This window comes from Trichechus manatus, unplaced genomic scaffold (assembly GCF_000243295.1).
Source record: "Trichechus manatus latirostris isolate Lorelei unplaced genomic scaffold, TriManLat1.0 scaffold00025, whole genome shotgun sequence".
In the NCBI taxonomy this organism is placed as follows: domain Eukaryota; kingdom Metazoa; phylum Chordata; class Mammalia; order Sirenia; family Trichechidae; genus Trichechus; species Trichechus manatus.
The window spans coordinates 20,127,318-20,150,071 of record NW_004443961.1 but is presented as its reverse complement, the minus strand read 5'-3'; the positions used below and the strand labels follow the sequence as shown (position 1 = coordinate 20,150,071).

The 22,754-nt window shown below is 37.8% G+C and overlaps 1 protein-coding gene across 4 annotated transcripts in view; it reads left to right on the top strand.

The window, feature by feature from the left end:
* The first annotated feature begins 276 nt into the window (after nucleotides 1-276).
* Nucleotides 277-22,754, top strand: part of HACD4 (3-hydroxyacyl-CoA dehydratase 4) — a 28,507-nt gene continuing 6,029 nt past the window's right edge. Inside the window, exons 1-5 of one of the 4 annotated variants that reach the window (XM_023728644.1) lie at nucleotides 277-447; nucleotides 2,215-2,318; nucleotides 7,989-8,116; nucleotides 16,349-16,461; nucleotides 20,681-20,787. In XM_023728644.1, coding sequence (XP_023584412.1) covers nucleotides 416-447; nucleotides 2,215-2,318; nucleotides 7,989-8,116; nucleotides 16,349-16,461; nucleotides 20,681-20,787 — 484 coding nt within the window. In that variant the 5' untranslated portion in view covers nucleotides 277-415. Of the gene's footprint in view, nucleotides 448-1,117; nucleotides 1,532-2,214; nucleotides 2,319-7,988; nucleotides 8,117-16,348; nucleotides 16,462-20,680; nucleotides 20,788-22,754 lie in introns of those variants that run through there. The other 3 variants (XM_004373519.2, XM_023728642.1, XM_023728643.1) reach the window with 3 other exon arrangements.

Sequence of the window (22,754 nt, the reverse complement as noted above, 5' to 3'; positions counted from 1 at the left end):
GAACTGCCCCATAGAGCTTCCAAGTGGCCCCTGGTGGATTTGAACACACCGACCTTTTAGTTAGCAGCCAGCACTTAACCACTACACCACCAGGGTTTCCGAGTAAAGATTAGGAGTCCTATAAGGAGAGCTCCGTCAACCGGACAGGAATGCTGACAGCTTCCTGGCCATGTGCAGCGTCTGGGCCACCTCACGCAGCCAGCCCTCTGGCATGACCGCCGGCTTTTTTTTTTTTTTTTTTTTTGGCAACTTGCTGAGTGAGGAGAGGCTCCGCCCCTCCGCTCCCAGTCAGCGCGGGGCCAGGGCCCCGCGGGAGGACGCGCGGGCGAGGCGGGGTCCCGGGGACTGCTCCCGCCTCCCTGCGGCGCTCCTTCCCCGACGGTGTGGAGGTGGCGGCGGCGGCAGCCCCGCGGCAATGGCGCTGCCCCAGACCTGGCTGCAGTCCAGGTAGGGCGACTGGCTGAGGCCAGGGAGAGGGGACGGGAGGGAGCCCCGGGGCAGGAGTGTCCCCATTCGCGGGCGGACACCCGCCGGGTACCCCAGCAGCCCTGCAGCACTCAGGCCCTTGAGCGCTTGCCAGATATCAACTAATTTAACCCTCTCGACCACCTTAGGAGGAAGGCACTGTTATTTTCCCCGTTTTACACGTGAGGCAATGGGAGAGACAGGCTGTATGACCACTCCTTCCCCGTTGTACGTCCTATGCCAGTCCCCAGTCCAGCTCCCCCTCCATCCCTCGACTGGGAGCCCTTCATTTGACTCTCTGGGGCGCTGTGTTGCAAGGTAGCTTTTAGGTGTGGAAATCTACTCCACAACGACGGTTTTTTTTTTTTTTTTTTTAATGGCGCCCTGGTGGTGCAGTAGTTAAGAGCTGGGCTGCTAACCAAAAGGTCAGCAGTTCGAATCCACCAACCGCTCCCTGGAAACCCTGTGGGGCAGTTCTACTCTGCCATATAGGGGTCCTTATGAGTCGGAATCGACTCGACGGCAACGGGTTTTTGTTTTTTTTGTTTTTTTTTTTTACTGCAGAAACACCTATCGCACTTATAGATTCCAGGCCCAGTTCCAAAGAAACCGGCTCAGTGGTATAGGGGTAGAGTCTGGGAATCCTTATATTTAACTAATATCCTAGGTTTTGATTCTGATGTACCTCTCCACCCCTTAGGAGTTCATGACAGCTAGTAGGGGCCCGATTGAAACCACACAGCCAAATTGTATCTCTTCTCAGTTTATTTGCCCTGTTTCTCAGAAGCTGCACATCTCCACCAAGGAGAAAACCTTGGCTGAGTTGTCTCACACTGGCAGGGCTAACTCCCTCAAACAGGGTATCTGTCAATCTTCTCTTAGTCATCCTGGCAGCAACCCACAACACATTTTTAAACCCGGCTTGACTTCCCCTTTCTGGCCTTCTGAGTGACTGAACTGCTTTCCATATGTGCCTCACTAAGGAAACTTTCTATCTGCCCTCAAAACATAATAGTAGGCAGGGACAAGATACGGACCTCAATCACATCATGCATTCGAAAGTCAGGTATGTCTGCTTTTTCACTTATCTACCATTTAGGATTGCTGCCGTTACTGCTCCCCTCTTGTTACTACAAACCTGTTATGTCTCAGGTTCTGCACTTAGTAGGCTGAGCTTCTGGAACACATCCTGACCACATCAACCCTTTTTCATCCATGTTATTTTTTTCCCCTAAAATATTCAAAGCCATCTTTGCAATAATTGCTTTGTAACCCTTGGTGAACAGCAAGGTTAGAACTTCATCAAAGATGAAAGTTGATTTTGAAGTAGAGCCATACTTGGCTTTAAGCAAATGCAAGATAGTCACTTTATCAGACAGTGTGTACTATGGAGTTCCTTCAAAATCTGAAGTGCGTTTAGGGGTAACAAAGTAAAAGACTCTGATAATGGAATAAAGCCATTGCCTTGGAGTCGATTCTGACTCATAGTGACCCTGTAGGACTGAGTAGAACTGCCCCGTAGGGTTTCCAAGGCTGTGATCTTTATGGAAGCAGATTGCCACATCTTTCTCCCGCAAAGTGGCTGGTAGGTTCGAACTGCAGACCTTTGGGTTAGCAGCCAGGTGCTTAACCACTCCGCGACCAGGTCTCTTTGGTAGTAGAATAGTAGGCTGTTAAACATATAGGCAGTATAATGTGGAAAGGATCATTACAAAGGAAGTGTTTAATGGTGTTTTCCTGTATTTATAGGTATAGGAAGAATGCCTGTCTTTTCGTCTATTATTTAATCCAGTTCTGTGGCCACTCATGGATCTTTACAAATATGACAGCCAGATTTTTTTCATTTGGAAAAGGTAAAACTCGAATTTTAGATTTTAAACTTTTAATCATTGTTTTCACCTAGTCCTGCTTATATTAACTTTTTGTTTAATTTCTATATTCCTCACCCAATATCCTTCAGTCCTCTAAAATTTATATTTTTTCACTGACTATATTTATTGGTTGTTGCAAAAAAGAAAACCTTTTTGGAGAGGGAGGAAGTAGAATAAGGGAAAGTGACTTGGCTTCCCCCGTCTAGGCAATTTACCCTGAAAACACATGCCTGGCCTTTGGATGGTACCCTTTCGCTATTCCTTTTTGGTCCAAACTTTACCAGAGTTGATGTGTTTTGAGGAAATCTGTAAATAACATTTTGTGCACAGAAATTGGGAATTAACCAAATTCTCTCAGTGCTTTTTATTCCCCAGGTTTCAGATAATTGGAGATCACTAATAAGTGAACGACAGAATTCACATTTCCCGGGGCTTATTTGCTCCTCTTGAGAAGTCATGTGCTATTAAGAAAATGACACACTTTGGAGATGACTAGTCACCTATATGGGACTATTTCTGGGCATTAATGTATTAGTATACACATTAATCATTAAGTCATAAACTTCCTCCAGTTTCCTAAAAAATAAAGACACTGGTTTTTAGATAGCATTTCAATTTAAAAAAAAATGAATCACGAAATGACTGTCAAAGTAACATTCTCTCACGTTCCACCCCACATGGATATGTGTCATCACGGTTTACAACTGTTGAGTGACTTGACAATTTGAGTAACTGCTGTTTTCAGCTAAAAACAAATGTGTAGAATATTTCTGGGAAAAGTTATGCTGTGCTCATCACTTCAGACTTCTATATTATAAAGGAAGTAATTTACTTCTGGGGTCCCATGAACTATTTTATGTTGCTTTCCTTTACTGAAAATCTACAGATAAATTCTTGTATTTGTTAAGAACCTCCAAAGATATAACTGAAGGCTTGAATTTCACAAAGGAGCGTTCAGCATTGGGTATCTTTAGCAGAGGAAAACAGAGGCTGGGAAACACAAAATGGGAAAACTTCCTTCATATTTTTAGAAAAAAAATCATCCTTTCTAGGCCTTGGAAGTAAACCGTGGCTGTGTGAGGAGATTATAGGTCATTTGCAACACGAGTCACAAACCACAGACTCTTTCTGATGTTGCCTCAATGCTTCATGAACCCAACATTGCCAGGGATACCGTGGCCTTTCCAAAGGGAAAAGTTGCCTTAGTCAGCAGTGTATTTCTTCATTACACTGCCATTATAATTATAATTATAGGATATATATTATATAATATATGTAGAATTATAATTATATTTATAATTATAGAATCTACTGATAAAGAAACACAACCCATGGAAGGCAGTCTGAAGTCAACTAAGCGAGGGTTCAGTACAATTCCTGAATCAATGTATAAATTAAGTAGCTCAACAACAACCTAATAACATGAACTAGCAACACTCACTCTCCACTTGTCTGTCAGTTTATCATACTGAGGTGGCTTGCGTATTGCTGTGATACTGGAAGCTATGCCACCGGTATTTCAAATACCAGCAGAGTCACCCATGGTGGACAGGTTTCAGCTGACCTTCCAGACTAAGACAGACTAGGAAGAAGGACCTGGCGGTCTACTTCTGAAAAAATTAGCCAGTGAAAACCTTATGAATAGCAGTGGAACACTGACTGATATAGCTGGAAGATGAGCCCTTCAGGTTGGAAGGCACTCAAAGTACAACTGGGAAAGAGCTGCTTCCTCAAAGCAGAGTGGACCTTAATGACATGGATGGAGTCAAGCTTTTGGGACCTTCATTTGCTAATGTGGCACAACTCAAAATGAGAAGAAACAGCTGCAAATATCCATTAACAATAGGAACGTGGAATGTATGAAGTTTGAATCTAGGAAAATTGGAAATCATGAAAAATGAAATGGAACACATAAAGATTGATATGCTAGACATTAGCGAGCTGAAATGGACTGGTATTGGCCATTTTGAATCAGATAATCATATGATCTACTGTGCTGGGAATGACAAACTGAAGCGGAATGGTGTCACATTCATTGTCAGAAAGAACATTCCAAGATCTATCCTGAAGTACAATGCTGTCAGCGATAGGATAATATCCACATGCCTACAAGGAAGACCAGTTAATATGACTATTATTCAAGTTTACACACCAACCACTAAGGCCAAAGATGAAGACATAGAAGATTTTTACCAAATTCTGTAGTCTGAAGTTGATCAAACAGGCAATCAAGATGCATTGATAATTACTGGAGATTGGAAAGTGGAAGTTGGAAACAAGAAGGAATGGTAGTTGGAAAATATGTCCTTTGTAATAGAAATGATGCTGGATGTTGCATGAAGAGAATTTTGCAAGACCAATGACTTCTTATCGCAAATACCTTTTTTCAACAACATAAATGGTGACTATACACGTGGACCTTGCCAGATGAAATATACAGAAATCAAGCCAACTCCATCTGTGGAAAGAGACGGAAAAGCTCAATATCATCAGTCAGAACAAGGCCAGGGGCCAAATGCAGAACGGACCATCAATTGCTCATATGCAAGTTCAAGTTGAAGTTGAAGGAACTTAGAACAAATCCACGAGAGCTAAAGTATGACCTTGAGTATATTCCACCTGAATTTAGAGACCATCTCAAGAATAGATTTGATGAATTGAACACTAATGACTGAAGACCAGTTGAGTTGTGTGGTGACATCAAGGTCATCATACATGAAGAAAGCAAGAGGTCATTGAAGTGATAGGAAAGAAAGAAAAAATCAAAATGGATGTCAGAAGAGACTCTGAAACTTGTTTCGGAACGTAGAATAACTAAAGCAGAAGGAAGAAATGTGAAGTAAAAGAGCTGAACAGAAGATTTCAAAGGGCGACTTGAGAAGACATAGTAAAGTATTATAATGACATGTGCAAAGACCTGGAGTTAGAAAACCAAAAGGGAAGAACATGCTTGGCATTTCTCAAGCTGAAAGAACTGAAGAAAACATTCACGCCTCGAGTTGCAATATTGAAGGATTCTACGAGGAAAATATTAAACGATACAGGAAGCATCAATAGAAGATGGAGGGAATACGCAGAGTCACTGGGCCAAAAAGAATTGCTCGATGCTCAGCCATTTCAGGAGGTAGCGTATGATCAAGAACCGATGGTTATGAAGGAAGAATTCCAAGCTGCACTGAAGGCATTAGTGAAAAACAAGCCTCCAGGAATTGACGGAATACCAATTGAGATGTTTCAACAAACAGATGCAGGGTTGCAAGTGCTCACCCGTCTATGCCAAGAAATTTGGAAGACAGCTACCTGGCCAACCAGCTGGAAGAAATCTATATTTGTGCCCATACCAAAGAAAGGTGATCCAATAGAATGCGGAAATTATCAAACAATATCATTAATATCACAGACAACTAAAATTTTGCTGAAGATCATTCAAAAGCAGTTGCAGCTGTACATTGACAGGGAACTGCCAGAAGTTTAAGCTGGATTCAGGAGAGGATGTGGAACCAGGGATGTCATTGCTGATGTCCATGTCAGATGGATTTTCGCCAAATGCAGAGACTACCAGAAAGATGTTTACCTGTGTTTTATTGACTATGTAAAGGCATTCAACTGGGTGGATCATAACAAATTATGGATAACATTTCAAAGAATGGGAATTCCAGAACACTTAATTGTGCTCATGATGAACCTGTACATAGACCAAGAGGCAGTCGTTTGAACAGAACAAGGGGATACTGTTTGGTTTAAAATCAGGAAAGGTGTGCGCCAGGGTTGTATCCTTTCACCATTCTTATTCAATCTGTGTGCTGAGCAAATAGTCTGAGAAGCTGGACTGTACGAAGAAGAATGAGGCAACAGGATTGGAGGAAGACTCATTAACAACCTGTGATATGCAGATGACACAAACTTGCTTGCTGAAAGTGAAGAGGACTTGAAGCACTTACTTATGAAGATCAAAGACTACAGCCCTTCAGTGTGGTGAAGCTCAACATAAAGGGAACAAAAATCCTCACAACTGTACCAATAAGCAACATCATGATAAATGGAAAAAAGATTGAAGTTGTCAAGGATTTCATTTTACTTGGATCCATAATCAACGCCCATGCAAACAGCAATCAAGAAATCAAACGATGTGTTGCTCTGGGCAAATTTGCTGCAAAAGACCTCTTTAAAGAAGTAAAGTGTGCCTGACCCAAGCCATGGTGTTTTCACTCGCCTCATATGCATGCATAAGTTGGACAGTGAATAAGGAAGACTGAAGAAGAATTGATGCCTTTGAATTATGGTGTTGGTGAAAAATATTGAATATACCACGGACTGCCAGAAGAATGAACAAATCTGTCTTGGAAGAAGTGCAGCCAGAATGCTTCTTAGAAGCATTGATGGCGTGACTGCGTCTCACATACTTTGGACATGTTATCAGGAGGGATCAGTCCCTGGAGAAGGACGTCATGCTTGGTAAAGTACAGGGTCAATGAAAAAGAGGAAGGCCCTCAGTGAGATGAGTGACTGCAACAATGGGCTCAAGCATGACAAAAATTATGAGGATGGCACAGGACCAAGCAGTGTTTTGTTCTGTTGTACATAGGGTTGCTATGAGTTGGAACCGACTGGACTGTACCTAACAACAAGCACAAGTAACACTCACTACCTTCCTCCTTCACAGAGCTGTGTAATTGATAATTCTGTGTTATAGCAAGGGCAGGGCTATAACAAAGGCAGGATAAGAGCATGTTATAACAAGGGCAGGATAAGAGCACGGACTGTCTGCCTCAGACATCCTCTGTGAAATGAGATGATAATAATAGTGTTGCCTTATAGAGCTGCTGAGGAGAAAAACCCTTAGTCTGCACTTTGTAAATTAGCATCATGTGAATGTTTGCCCGGCAGTAGAAACAGCGAAATCTTCCCTAATATGGTAGGATTTCATTTTAAAATTTAAAAACAAATGTGTCCTTCCAGTTGTTTCCCTCCTACTTCAGCTCTCTTTAAATGCAATATTTCATTTAGGCCCCCTGCAATGTAGACTCCAAAAGTACTGAGCAGAGAGGCCCAAGTTCTACTGTTTAAATCTAACAAAAATTAAATAAATAAACAAAAACCCTAACCAAGTATGTAGAGGACACAAATGCTACATACACATATGATGTTATGTTATTGGACATCACCGTACCATCACTGTCATTTCCACAAAGCCTCTTTAAAATAATGGTCTTCTCATCTCTGCCATTTTCTTTTCAATGGAAAAAGTTGTGAGCACGGCAGCTTCACAGCCACTCTTTAATAAGCTCACACCCAACCGATGTACTCTTGATGTGGTGTAAATTCTAGCTGGTTACTTTTTGTGCAGGGATTGCTTTATAATCTCATATATGGAGAATAAATACTATAGCTTTAGCCATGAAGCTTTCTTTCTCAAGTTTTTACTTCTTTTTGGAGGAGAAGCGATTAAAATGTAGGACAGTATGAAGTGCATTCTTCAGTTGCATTGCATTCTTAATCATTGAGTAGCTTGTTTGGACAATCTGTGACATATTCAATGAGAAAGGAAGTAAATAATCTCAATTTTATTGCAAAGTGCTACATAGATTTGGGCTGGGATTTAATTTTCTATGGGTCTTTTACTTATTATATCTGTATTTTTACTGGGTACAGATTCAGTGGTTGACACTTTTTATGCTATTGGACTTGTGATGCAGTTTTGCCAGTCCATGTCCCTCCTGGAGTTGCTGCACATTTATGTTGGCATTGAATCAGACCGTCTTCTCCCCAGGTTTCTGCAGGTAGGCTTTAATCATATTATTAATAAATAGTCTATAATTTATCTTTTCTCTATTTACTGCCTCCCTTGACTTTATGACAGTGAAAGTCAACCATTGCCTTAAGTAATTAATAAGAAGAATTAATTCTTTGAAAGAGTTAACCAGAAACCAAACCCAAACCCATTGCCATCAGGTCGATACCAGTACCGACTCATAGCAACCCTACAGGACGGAGTAGAACTGCCCCATAGGGTTTCCAAGGAGCGGCTGGTGGATTTGAACTGCCGACCTTTTTGGTTAGCAGCCAAACTCTTAGCCACTCCGTCACCAGGGCTCCTTCTTGCACTAAAGTAAGGCAAAATAAGAATCGTATGCACCTGTTCCAACTTCGTAACCTGAGGACTGCTTGTATTGCCAGCACTGAGCGAAGTGCTTAGAACATAAACATATGCCTTACTTTTTATTATTATTATTATTATTGTGCCTTAGGTGAAAGTTTACAGCTCAAGTTAATTTCTCATTCAACAATTTATACACATATTGTTTTGTGACATTGGTTGCAGTCCCCACAATGTGACATCGCCCTCCCCCTTTCCACCCTGGTTCTCTGTGTCCATTCATCCCATTCCTGTCCCTTCCTGCCTTCTCATCCTGCTTTTGGACAGGAGCTGCCTATTTGGTCTTGTATATCTGATTGAACTGAGAAGCACATTCCTCACGTGTATTATTTTTTGTTTTATAGCCCTGTGTAATCTTTGTCTGAAGAGTGGGCTTCCGGAATGGTTTCATTTCTGGATTAACAGAGCGTCTGGTCATGGGGGGTGGGGCATAGTTTCAGGGGTTCCCCTAGTCTCACCTTAAATTATTGTTAAATGGAATAGTATAAATCCCTGTATTAAAATTTCCATAAAATACTATGAAAGTTTTAAAGATGTAAATAGCAATATAATCCTAAGGAGCCTGTTAAGAAACTCTGTATTACAAATTTAGGGGAGATTTTAAATTTTATTTATTAAGTAAAAGTTGTTTTTGTATACCATTCAGTCAATTTTGAGAAATAATATTCATTACGATGAAGACATTTTAAGTGTTGAAATATCAAACATAAAATTAAAATAAGGACAATATTCAGATTATGAACTACTAATAGCAGAGAAGTCAGTTAGCTAGCTAAAACCTAGATGGAATTCCCTTAAACTTCTTTCCTTACAAAATAAAAAGGGATACAGATCTGTCCCAGAAGAAGCATATTATTTGGAAACAAGATTTATTGGCATTTATTACTTGTTTAACAGGCCTGCTGTACTTTAAAATATGTATAGTATCGAAATATAGCATCCCACAATGCCAGTCTTGGAGAACATAATTAACAACCTAGGTTAAATGAAAGTTGTATTCTATCATATGAAATTGTTTTGTTTGGAGTATAATCAAATTCAAACTCAAATGTACCAATGATCATGAGGCTAAGTTGGCTAATGTTAGTTTCATAGCAGAACAGCATTTTCAAAATCAAGACTAGTGTCATTTTAGTTATTATATTTAGTTATAACTAAAATGAGAAGGTACCCAGTGAGAAACAGAATGGGTAACTTTGTAAGAAAGAAATTTGACCGAGCACCTTGAATATGCTCAGAAAATTTTTGTTGAGTGTTTTTTATGTTTTCTAACATTATCAGGGCTTGCCTAACAGTACAAAGTATTATACTACTTAGAATCTGATTTATTGGAGTTGCAGAAATTCCGGGATATATAAGTGTGATCTTAATCCCTATTAATTAAAACTGTAACACCTTATAGAAATATGATTATTATAATCAAGGAACTGTATCCTAGTTTGGTAACTAAAAATAAGGGCCGATATACATTCACACTTTTAGTTAAAAGGTTGCAAAGTCTGTCGTAAATGTGGCTCAAATGATTTTTTAAGACTCTGGTTGTTGGGAGGGCTAAGTAAGGGACCACCAAATGAGGAGAGTGAATTCCCATTCTCATCCTGGAGTGATTAGTGTCAGTTTTTGTTGTGGTTGCTTTGCACACCATCTTTTTTTATCTCTTACATTTCAGATTTTATCTGTTTGTTGTTTCTTTTATTCACTTCTCATGTTTTCCATGGTTTTCAGAGTGGAATGGTGTTGGAGAAAGCTTCAAAAACACTTATCATCATGTTCAAAGTTTCATTTTCTCCCCTTTTCTCTACTAGAGTTGTGCAGACAATTAGAATTCCCTCATCAGGAGGTTATTTCGAGCTTGCTGCTTTAAAACAGATAAACAAAACTCTAAGTTTGTGTAATCATTCTTGGTTTTCCTGTTTCCTCATTTTTAGATGAAGAAATTGTGGTTAAGATAGAGGCTAAGCTACTTACAGGGTAGTCATAGCTGACTGCATACCAAAAATGCACAGCGTCCAGCTGCTTTCCAGCATGCAGAAAACCATGTCTGCACAATTGTGATGTTATTTTGACATTACCTGTGAGAGGTTCTAAGCCACAAGTGAATTCTCTTTTTGGGAACTGGTCGTCCAGAATATCAATTTCAAGGAACAGATCAGCTAGTTGAGCAATTGTTATCACATGTATCAAGTGGTGGTGATGTGTGTATAGGGGGTGTGTTTGTTTTCTGTTATTTTTTGTTGTTGTTCTGTGCATTTTTAGAAGTTTTGTACATATATCTTTATTTTGGCAGAGAAAAGTCATTATGAATTTCTAAAATTGCTAAAGGAAATAAATCGTAAATAAGACAAAATCATATAACATACAAGTACATATTTTATTATTTTATATATATATAATTAGGGGAAAAGGACAAAAATATAATAAATACTGTACATAGTTACATACATATTTTCTATTCTTGAGAATAATTACATGCCAATTGAAATCATATAAGGAAATGTAGTAACTTTGATATTTTTAATTTTTAAAACAGAAAGGTAAGAAGGTCCAAAAGCATATAATTATTTTAAGAAATGTTAATACTATAAATGAAAACTAGGCATCTCTCCTTCCCAACCCCTTTTTCCCAAATGAGTTTGCATATTAGTTCAGTAAAAAATGCTGAATGGGGAAAGGGGGTTGATTTCAGTAGATTTAATAAAAACAACTTGGCTTTTATAGAGCAGAAGTACTACAAACTCTGAAATACTGATTTTGAAGAGTTTTTTTTTTCAGACTTCACTTGTGTGGAAGCCCAAGAGAGAGGTTTTTATTGATATAATTTTAGGATGTTTCAACTCTGGGGGGGGGGGGAGATATCCAAAAACCTAACCTTTGTATCATGACATTAGACTGATATGCACTGTAAAAAACCCAAGCACAATACAGGTTACTCCATTACCTTTTGGGAAATGCAAAGACTTTGTTTATAACTGAATTAAAATGGATAAATTCCGCATCCTTCCCTCTCCATCACAATAAACACAACTTTCAAAATCTATTAATCAAAACACTTAGGAATTGTTATAAAAAATTATTGTGCCCACAGAAATTCCATTTGTGAGCCCAGATTGCATGAACCATTTCTACATTTACAAAGTTCACCTCTGATATGGGCAAGCAGGGATCAGCTTGCCAATCATGATTCCAAAGATCTCAAAGTCACAAATGTGAAAGAAATTCCAAAGGATAAGTGTCTTAAACTTTTTAAGGAAAACAGCCAGGTTTCACCCTAATTTCTTTTTAGCTGATAAGCAGATGCCATTTGTATTGCTAGATTAGGTAATACTCTGATTTTCCATAAAATTACATAGATTTTTTTAATCCAATTTTGAGTTGGGAAGAGGTTTAGATTGTTTAGAGATAAAACTGCGCAAAAGATAGTGTTGAGCTGTAAGATTCTCAAAATGTAAAGTCTCCCGGGAATAAGTTACATACAAAATCCATTCTCTAGGAAAGATTTTAGATTTTTCTTCTTCTTTTTTTTTCTTTGGACTTGACCTGGAATTCCTCAGTGTGATAATTATAAAGCTATATTCATAGTATAATCTTAAAGATGCTGAGATTGATTTTTTCTTTGATTCACTGATGGTCTTATTTAAATAGAGAAAAATCCTGTCAATATACTAATTATTACATTAACATATTTATGTATTTATTTTCTTAGTAAGAATAGCTTACATTTACTTAGTGCTTACCATGAGTCTAACACTTTTCTAAGTTCTTTACATGCATTAACTCATTTAATTTTCACAATAACCTTATTCTATATAATATTATATAGTAATAGATATTAATTTTTATCCCCATTGTAATTGCTTAACACAAAGGTTAAGTAAATTATACAAGGTCACATAGGTGTGAATGGTGGAAGAAAAGTTTGGATTTAGGCTGTCTGGCTCCTGATTTCTCAACTATTATGCTACATTTGATTACTATCTGTATTACCAAGCAGAATATAAACACCATGAGGACAGGGGCTTGATCTTGTTCACTGCTGTATCCCCCAGGACCCAAAACAATGAACTTAATTAGTTATCTATTGAATGTATGAAAAACTAAACAAAACATGAAAATAGAATATTTTAAATGCTTTTGTCTTATTGAAGAAAGTAACTGGTGGTTTCGGAATGTATAAGGTATGTTTCTGAAGTCTTCAACAAAAGTTCACAGGATTGGAATAGTTTGGGTTATCATTTTGGTAAAATAATAGTCTTTGAGGCAAAAACTAATATATTTTTAAGATTTTAGAATTCTCCCTACAGTTGAAGTATCGTTTTATCCCTTTAACAGCTTGTAAATAAAGTGCTAGCTGCAATTTATAAAAGAACAACATAGTTTTAGTCATTGCTTAGCCTGGAGGTTAGGATTCCCAAATGGAACATAAAAACATAAAGCATTTTTATTTTATACTTACCATACTTTTGAGAAGACCACATCACCACTGTATTTAACTTGGCCTAAGTTATAGGGTTTGTACTGTACATTTTATTCTACCTGTTAGAGTTGCACTAAACATTACAAGACTATTCGTTAGTAATCACATTCTCATAGGATTTGTTAAAAATGGCAGAGTGCTAAGTTCTTCTAAGTGTTAAGTTCCAAGTAAAGTAACTGCTTAAATTATGATATGTAAAGAAAATCAATAAATCTAAAAGGTCTTTTCTTTTCCTCAGAGTTGTTTTCATGTTGGTTTAGAAAATCAAGGAGGTTCTTGTTTGAAGGTTTAATTTTTGAGGGAGGCTTTCGTAAAGAACAAAATATAACCTGGATATTAGGCACTGGGGTAGCCCATAGAATAAAAAAGTTCAGAAAGTCTTAGCCTAATGGTTAAGAGTAAAGGAAGTAGAATCAGAATGTTGAGAATTGATTCCAGACCTGTAGGCAAGTCACTTCCACTTTGTAAAATTCAATGTCTGTTGTAAAATGCAGATGATAATAATAGCACCTACTTCTTAGGATTGTTATGGAGATTAAATGAGATGATGCATGTTTGGCACCTGGCACAAAGTAACCAATAAATATTGGTATTCCTTAATTTAAGAATATCTCCACCCAAATTCCCTGTTGTGCTGCCATTGAACGATCAAGTTAGAGTTAAATAACCATCAGATAATTTGTTAATTAGACTGGTGTTATATATGGGGGAGCCGGCACATACCCACATGTGTGTATGCGTCTTGTATTTTTATTGGCACATTGATAGCTGATTTCTATGCAATTGGGATTCTATCACTAACATGCCACAAATGCCCGTGTGATGATTTTCAAATGGATGAGTTTCATTGTCCAGCTCCAGCCTCTCTCCTTTACGAGATTTCCTTCTCTGTCCTCATCATTGAAAGGGCAGCCTGACATCATGGATAGCTTACAACTCAGGAAACCAGGAGACTTGGGTTTGTATGTTTTTAGTGTGCCACTAGCTTGGGCAAGCCACTTAACTTCTCTGGTTCTCAAATTCCCTTTTGGAAGAAGGTGGAGTTGGGTGAATGTCAAAATGTTATATCTGGAGAGGACCCTACAGATACAACAAAACTCTACCATCTTATCAACAAGTATCTAAGTTTTTTCAGAAGTCAGCCACATAATTAGACGTCTGTATGTGGTGCACATATTCATGTATGTATATATGAATATATGTATATACATATATATCTACATATAACATATCTTGAGATATTTAGCAAAAACTAAAAGGTTTTCCTAATTAGCAGGCATTGATCCAATGAAAGATTACATGGTGCCTAAGTATTTGTTTGCTGCTAAGATCTTGTATCCAAAGGCTGCCAGGTGTCATGACAGCAAGCCTGGATCACTCAGCAATTATAATTGAAGTTCAGTATAATTCATTGTATAAATATGAACTCTTAAAGATTAACTCCACCAACATTAAATCAAGAAACTAGGGCATGATAAAGAAAGGCTGACGGAGGAAAAGCAGCTGTGTCAGCTTGCACAGATTGACTAAGGTTTGAATCATATCTAATTCCCCTTAGCCAAGCAAGGACCCTCACTACTGACTCACCACATAAACACACTGATATAGCTTATACATTGGATTTTTGATCACGTGGCCCACTGTTGGCAAATCTTGGATTTCTCTGCACGAGATGATTCTCCAGAACTAAGTCTATGATTCTAAGTCATAGATTATCCAAGTGTTTTCTCTCTTTGAATCTCTTTAAAAATAAAGACAGCTATTGAAAACTATAAAACAATTTCCCCTTTCCTTTATCACTAATATGCTCCTTCAATCTCAAGTATATTCTTTTGACCATTGCGAGCAAACTAAAATGTTTAACAAGTAAAAACAAAAATGCAGAACGTACAGGGGATATTAATAAAACATAAGAAGGAACTTCAGATTGGGAAAGAGGAATGTATTTTTCTGAGGCCAGTAGTTGGAGCTAAGCCATAAGTGTGTGAATTCTTTTCATTTTCTGCTAGTTGTTTGTGGGGGTTAGGATTATATTACTCCCCTGCATTCAAAAACAAAACAAAACAAAAAATTATGATAGCTTTTCTATAGGATGAAGTTGAAATTTCTCAGCCTGCTGTTTGAAATCCTTCACAACCCAGCCCCAAACACTTTGTTTCATCTATTATTCCCTTCTGCGTACCCTCCCTCTAGCACACCAGGAGTTCTCATAACTCCCCAGACCCCATGTGTTTTCACATCTCATGTTGCCTCTTTGCCCTTTCTTCTCTCCAGTCAGCCCGACAAACCCGTATCCATTCTTCAAGATCCAACTCAAAGTTGCCTGTCTTTATAAATCTCTCTCCTTCCTTTTCCTGGGCAGGAAGTATTGCCCTCACCTGTGCTGCCATACAAAGCACTTTAAATGAGCATTATTCACACAGCGTTATAGTTATTGCTCCACATTCTCCTTCTGCCACTGCTACCCTGCCTGGGGCAGCAACAAACAACCACCAATGCCGTTGAGTCAATTCCAACTCTGTATGGTTTCCAAGGCTGTAAATCTTTATGGAAGCAGACAAGAAGCTGATTGCTTTAACCACTGCACCACCAAGGCTCCTCTCTGGGGCAAGGACCATGTTTTAATTTTTATGTATATCTTAGCATCTAGTAAGCAGCCCTGGTGGCGCAGTGGTTGGAAGGGCTATGGCTGCTAACCGAAAGGTCAGCAGTTCAAATGCACCAGCTGCTCCTTGGAAACCCTATGGGGCAGTTCTACTCTGTCCTGTTGGGTTGCTATGAGTCAGAATCTACTTGACTTGAGTTTGGCTTTTTGTTTTTTAGCATCTAATATAGCAAACCTGGGTGGCCCAAATGGTTATGCACTAGGCTACTAACTAAAAGATTGGCAGTCTGAATCCACCCAGAGGTGCCTCGGAAGAAAGACCAGGTGATCTACTTCACAGAGATCACAACCATTGAAAGCCTGATGGAGCAAGTCCTACCCTGAAAGATAAGCAGTCACCATGAGCTGGAACTGAATCAGTGGCAACTGGTTTGGTTTTTTGTTTTGTTGCTATCTGGTATATAGTGCACACTCGACAGAAGCTTGCTGAAGTGAATAGAAACACATGTACGTGTGTGGCAAGAAGGGAAATATCCTGATTCTGATAAAATATGTTATCTTTTCAATTACTGTATATAATTTGGAAAATACAAAAAGGAGGAAATGAAATTCACCCACGACTTTACTCCCTCAGAGCTAATCATTGTTAACAGTTCAGTATACGTATTTCCAGTTACAGTAGACTTTTGAAAGAATCTTTAGTATTTAAAATTAGAGAATCACCTTCCTGGCCTAACAGATTATCATAACTCTTGCCTTTGTTGTTTCTCTCTCAGCTCACGGAGAGAATAATCATCCTCTTTGTGGTCATCACCAGTCAAGAAGAAGTCCAAGAGAAATATGTGGTGTGGGTTTTATTCATCTTTTGGAATCTATTGGATATGGTTAGGTAAGAAATCGAAAAAATCTCTTGAAATAAAGCCAAATTGCTTTCTACAATGAAACCAGTACTAACTGCTTGCATTTGGTTGTTCTGAATGAGACAGAAAAACATAACCCCTTTTCAAATTATTTTATCTTGATATGGAAATGTATTTTTAGTGCTTTCCATAATGGGCATATCAAAGATAATGAAAACCTACCATGATTTTACAAGAGCAAATCAGTGCATTCAGGATTCCAGCAGAAGGCTTGGCATAACACCAACTTGGAATAAACCTGACAGCTGTTTGCTAATGAAAGGCATTCCACACAATTGCTTTAGTACGTGTTACTTTAATAAGAAAGGGAGGACTTTCATTATTTCATATTCAGAGTGTGCAAAGTTGGTTTCTGCGAATTCAAAAATTCTTTAAATGTAAATGTAGGGGCTCTCAAAAAAATGCACTTCTACAAATAATTTTGTATATAATTCCAGTGGGTTCAAATGACTAACTGCAGTCCTTCATGGACCCCCTGGGAACTCCTGGACCTCAGGTGAAGAACTCTTGCCCTTGATAGTCTTCAGTTTTCCTTCTAGCTCTAAAACTTTTTCAGGAGACCATCCGTTTTGTAAAACAGTCCCCTTTGCTCAGTGGCTCACTTTTTAGTTTTCACAAATGAGAACTTGCCCTCCCACTTGGAAGATGTGGATGTATATAGGTAACAAAAGAGCCCTAGAGCTTTAGCTGAGGTTATGTAAATTCTGTATTTATTACATTGCCAGTCACTTAGCTGGATTAAAATATGTCTAAATAATGGGTTGAGCCCTAGAGTGAATTAGAATATTTTCTTGAATTAAAGTGACTATAATTCTTTGTTTATATAACTTAGTTACTTTTCACCTTTAATTGATAGCTTTGTAGACTTGGGGCAAACTTCATGGACTTTTGTAGCCCATGATTTCCTGTTCATGACACTGGCCCCTATTCTTGGGATTGGGGCTTTCTGAGTTACTGTTCTTGGGAATGCCTCACTCAGTGTCTATTCAGTCTCATATAAGCTTAAGAGACTCACTGGAGAACAATACTACTTTATGGTACTATTTGCAAATTGAGAGTGGTAGCACAGTGTCATGGAAAGACATTTGAATGTGGAGGTAGAAGACCTTAGGATGAATCCTATCTCCACTACTTACTTGCTATATGACCTTGGCAAAATCTCCTAACCATTTTTTTATAGAACAGATTTATAGAAATATAATTCATCTGCCATAAAATTCATTTTTTTAAAGTATGTAATTCATCATTTCTAGTATGTTCACAGAGTTGTGCAACCATCTCCACTGTCTAATTTTAGAAAAGTTTCATCATCTCCAGAAGAAACTTTATACTCATTAGCAGTCATCCTCCATTCCTGCCTCCCCCAGCCCATGACAACCACTAATCTACTTTCTGACTCTATGAATTTGCCTATTCTGGATGTTTACATTTCACATAAATCATAAACATGGCCTTTTGTGTCTTCTTTCACTTAAATGTTTTCAAGGTCCATCCATGTTATAGCATGTATCTGTACTTCATTCGTTTTTATGGTTGAATGATATTCTATTGTGTGGATATACCATATTTTGTTTATCCATTCATCCATTGATGGAAATTAGGGTTGTTTCTACTTTTTGGCTATTATGGACAATGCTGCTATGAACATCTGTGTGTAAGCTTCTGTATGGACATATGTTTTCAGTTTTCTTGGGTATATACTTAGGAGTGGACTTGCTGGACAGCTAACCTTTTGAAACTCAATTTTCTTCCTCTGTAAAATAGGGGTAGGATTATCTTCCCAACCTACCCTAGAATGTTTTTTTTAAAAAGGACTAAATGAGATAATGTAGTAAAAGAAATGAGATAATGTAGGAAAAGAACTTTTAAGCCCTGATGTGGAATACGTATGTACAGAATTAATCAGCACTTAATTACACTTAATAATAATAAGTGCTGATTAATCCTGTCAGATGTATTGTACTTCAGAAATTGTGTTTTTCTTCCAGGACAGCCAGTGCACATTTTTGCCCTTAATCCTTGAGTGAATATTATTATCTTCCTAACTGAATCCTCCATCAAGTTCAGTATCCTAAGTGAAAAGTGTTCTAACATCTGAAAGCGAACTTAATGACACCCTTCTCCTCATCCCCAAACTCTTCCCTTTCTTCCTGGGTTTATAGCCCAAAACTTCTGACTAGCGTTTTTTTGTTTTGTTTTGTTTTGTTTTTTGCTTCTGGCCACCCCTAGTAGCTCAGCAGCCTGTGTTTGCTTTCTAGTTTCCCATGATTACTGAACTTTTTTTTTGTCCTCAATCTCCACACATTCATATTTCCTGGTTTTACAATTCTCTATATACAAACATGATCATGGTAATCCCCACCATTATCTAATATGAGAGTCCCTTTTTCAGTTTTCAGAAAAAGAGGGTACAAGCAGGAACCATGAACAGAAAGTAGTTTCACAGGATTCCAGGTACTTTAAGCCTTGATATATAACTTGATATTTCCTAAAGATTTCATCTTGGGATATCTCCACCCCCTTTGTAAATGATGTCTCCCTGTTATTATCATGGTGGATTTCAGAAGGGGGCACCCTCTTTATGCTGCCTGTTGTAGAGTCCTGTCTGACTACCTTCATTTACATGCTGTTTTTTGAGGGCTCTCAATCTGAGAAACATTTCCTAAGGCCACTGAAGAATCATCATCTGTTTTGCTCCATAAAGACAGAATTTCTGAGGGGGAAGCTTTATGATTCCCTTTGTAGAAGCATAAATGTCATGCCAATCTTCTGTCTTTAGGTACTTCATCTTAGATGGGTAAAGATCAGAAAGTCTGATAACATGCCACGTGGGTGAGGGCTTGAACTGTTGGTAGGAGTGCAAGGTGGAGCAAAATATTCTGAAGGAAAATCCTGAAATATTTATCAAAACTTTAGATGGACATTCCCTTTGATCAATCAATACTACCCTAGGAATTTATTTTACAGATAGAAATACATAATTATACATGTGCACAAAGAAATATGTTCAAGGATATCCACTTAGAACTGCTTGTAATAGCAAAAGATTGGAAATAATGTTCAGCAGTGGAGTCCCATTCAAATGAATTATGACATATTTCCATGTAGAGGAGTCCTTTTTAGCGGCTACATAGTATGAGGCAAATGTATGTATCACTGTGGAATAATCTTCTAAGATTATTAAACAAACAAAAAACAAGGTGTAAGACAGCATGGATAGTATGCTATGTTTATGTGAAAAAGGGGACTGTGTGCATATATATAATCTATACATATAGATATGCATAAGTATTTCTGAAATACTACGTAATAAACAGGTATAGCTCATTGTCTTTGAGGAGTGGAATTAGGGTCCTGGAGTGAGAGGAAGATTTACTTTTCTCCATTCATGTTTTCAAGGTCTTTTTTTGATTGTTTTTGTGTTGCCTATTCCAGTGGTTCTCAAAGTGTGTTCGCTGGATCAATAGCATCATCATCACCTGGAACTTGTTACAAATGCAAATTCTCAGACTCTACCTGAGACCCACTGAATCAGAAACTGTATGGATGGGGACCAGCAATTTGTGCTTTCCCAATCCCCTAGATGATTCTGATGTATGATCAAGCTTGAGAATCCCTAGCCTATTCAAAGAAATAAAAAGATGTAGACTATTTCATCTATTACTAAATCATGAAGGTATGTTTAAAACTGCCCACTGTGTCGGGAAACCAGCTCCCGAGGCTAGTTCTTTAATTGATCACATGAGATGGACAATTACATAAGCAGAGGGATGCCAAATAAGGGTTTGAACATCACAGTTTTGTTTGTGAAATTCATTCCCTAGGTATTTACAAGTATGCCAATCTTAAAAAACTAGCTGCTTGCTGTATGAAATGGGATTGACTTCTCAATGAAACTGAAGTCACTAATCAAGAAAACTTGTGACCATAATTTCCTGGGGATACGGTACATTCTGGTTTTGTTCACCTCCATGATTATCCATGATCCATTCCATAAGACATGTTAGACTCACATTGTCCCTCCATTTTTCACCTCTTTTCCTGCTTAAATTACAGGAAATAAAGTATGTGATCTACACACTTTTCAGTTTTATTCATGTATTTAATTATAGAAAAGTATTTTCTTTCCCTGTTATTTCCCAGAAATCAGCAGCAAATGATGTTTATGAGCGCCTTGTCTCCTTTCAGGTACACCTATAGCATGTTATCAGTCATAGGAATCTCCTATGCTAACTTGACGTGGCTCAGCCAAACACTATGGATGCCGATTTATCCTCTGTGTGTTCTCGCTGAAGGTAGGAAAAGAGTAACTTGCTTTACTGCTTACTGACAAATGCAATCTAGTTATAATGGTTCACTAGATTTTTTTGATGATTAAATTTCTATTTTTGCTATTGTTTATCTCACTCAATGTATCTTTCCTGGCATATTTCCCTTGAGGCAAAGACGCAAAGCATCAAGCCGCAAAGTTAGAGGGGGAAGCAGCCCTGTACAACAGACAAAATACTGGACAAGGAATGAGGACCTCTGAGTCCTGGTCCTTAACTCCATTAACTCAATTTTGGGTTTTGGGTAAATCATTTAACCTCTCTGAGTCTGTGTACTCACCGAAAGGGGATTTAACATTTATTGATTCTATGGTTTTTACTTTAATGCAGAGGAATTCCGTTCTCTCTGCTCAAATACTCTTCCCACTTAGCATCTACTGTGCATCCTACTCTCTAACTTTACATCAGTCATTACTTTCTCAGGGAAGCAATCACTGACTTCCTCAGCTAAGTCAATTCCCCCTAGTATGGCATCGTGAATCTCTCTTTTACAGGACCTATCTCAGTTCTAATTTGACATTTGTATGATTCTTTGAATAATGTCCATTTTCCTGACCGGCCTTTATGCTCCATGAAGTTATGAGGTTGTCTTTGTTTCTTTGCTTCCTTGCTTTCTCTCATGCACCTAGTATGCATGCTCCATAAACATTGAATGAATTATTGAATAAAATATGAAGCAGACTAATTCTTTAGCCTAAGTTTCAACCTAAATCTTAAAAATCAGATAATTGCAAAGAGCTTGAGGATATTTGGGAAATACTTCCTCCCTTCTGTAATGGATTTGGCAGGCTGGTAGAGAGGTTTCTGAAATAGACATGATTAAAGTTTTTGAAACTGAAGGCATGAAGAAATTAAGAAAGTTATGTTAAGGTAGCTAAGGAAAAACATAAGGAACAAGATTTAACATAACATGATTGGTGATGTTGGCAATAATCGTAAAGCATGTGAAGGCCAGTATATAAATTATAACCCCGTTTCCTGTCTACTGAAGACTAGACAAAAGGAGCTTAAATTATTGTAAATCATATTAGATAGAATTTTTATGTTATTTTCAAAAGGAAGGATTATTAAATTTTAGAATAGACTATACCAAGAGATTCTAGAGAAAAATCTTGAAATCCATAAAAAACTAATGGCCTAGTTATTTGAGAATGAAATCCCTCACTCACTGAAACATTTATTAAGTACATTCCTTTGTTATATCCTATGAAAAATATTATAAGGAATATATAAAGGAATGAGGTAGAAAGATGACTAATCCCTTCCTAAAAATGAGGGATGAATAAATAAATGGATAGGGAACTTTTCTTTTCTTGTTATTCCATAATTTCAAGCCTCTCTTTTCTAGAAAAGCCATGTTCCTATATGTTTGACATACAACCCATATTCTTTTATTAAATTTAGATTCATAAACTTATTCATGCCATTAAAAAGTAAGATATATGCAGAAAAAATTCTGGAAGTATATATGATAAAATGTCAATAATGATTAATTCTGGGTGGTGCAAGATGGGTGACTATACTTTTATCTTTATACACAAATGGTTAAGCACTCAACTACTAACCAAAAGGCTGGTGGTTTGAATCCATCCAAAGGTGCCTCGGAAGAAAGGCCTAGTGATCCACTTATAAAACCCTAAGGAGCACAGTTCTACTCTGAAACACATGGTGTGAACATGAGTTGGAACTGACTCAGTGGCAGTTGGTTTAGAAATATATATATATCTCTCAAATCTTCCTAAGTATAAAAACATGCAGTTAGGAAAACTTACTCAACTTTTGATAACTGTAATTTCTTTCAATAACTATAATTTCCCATCTGATAAATATAAGACAAAAACCAAGTTCATATAAAAAAATCCACTAATTGTACTGATGAAATGCTAGAGACTTAGGTACAGCCAATGGAACTCATAGATGGCATGCCTTGGTGT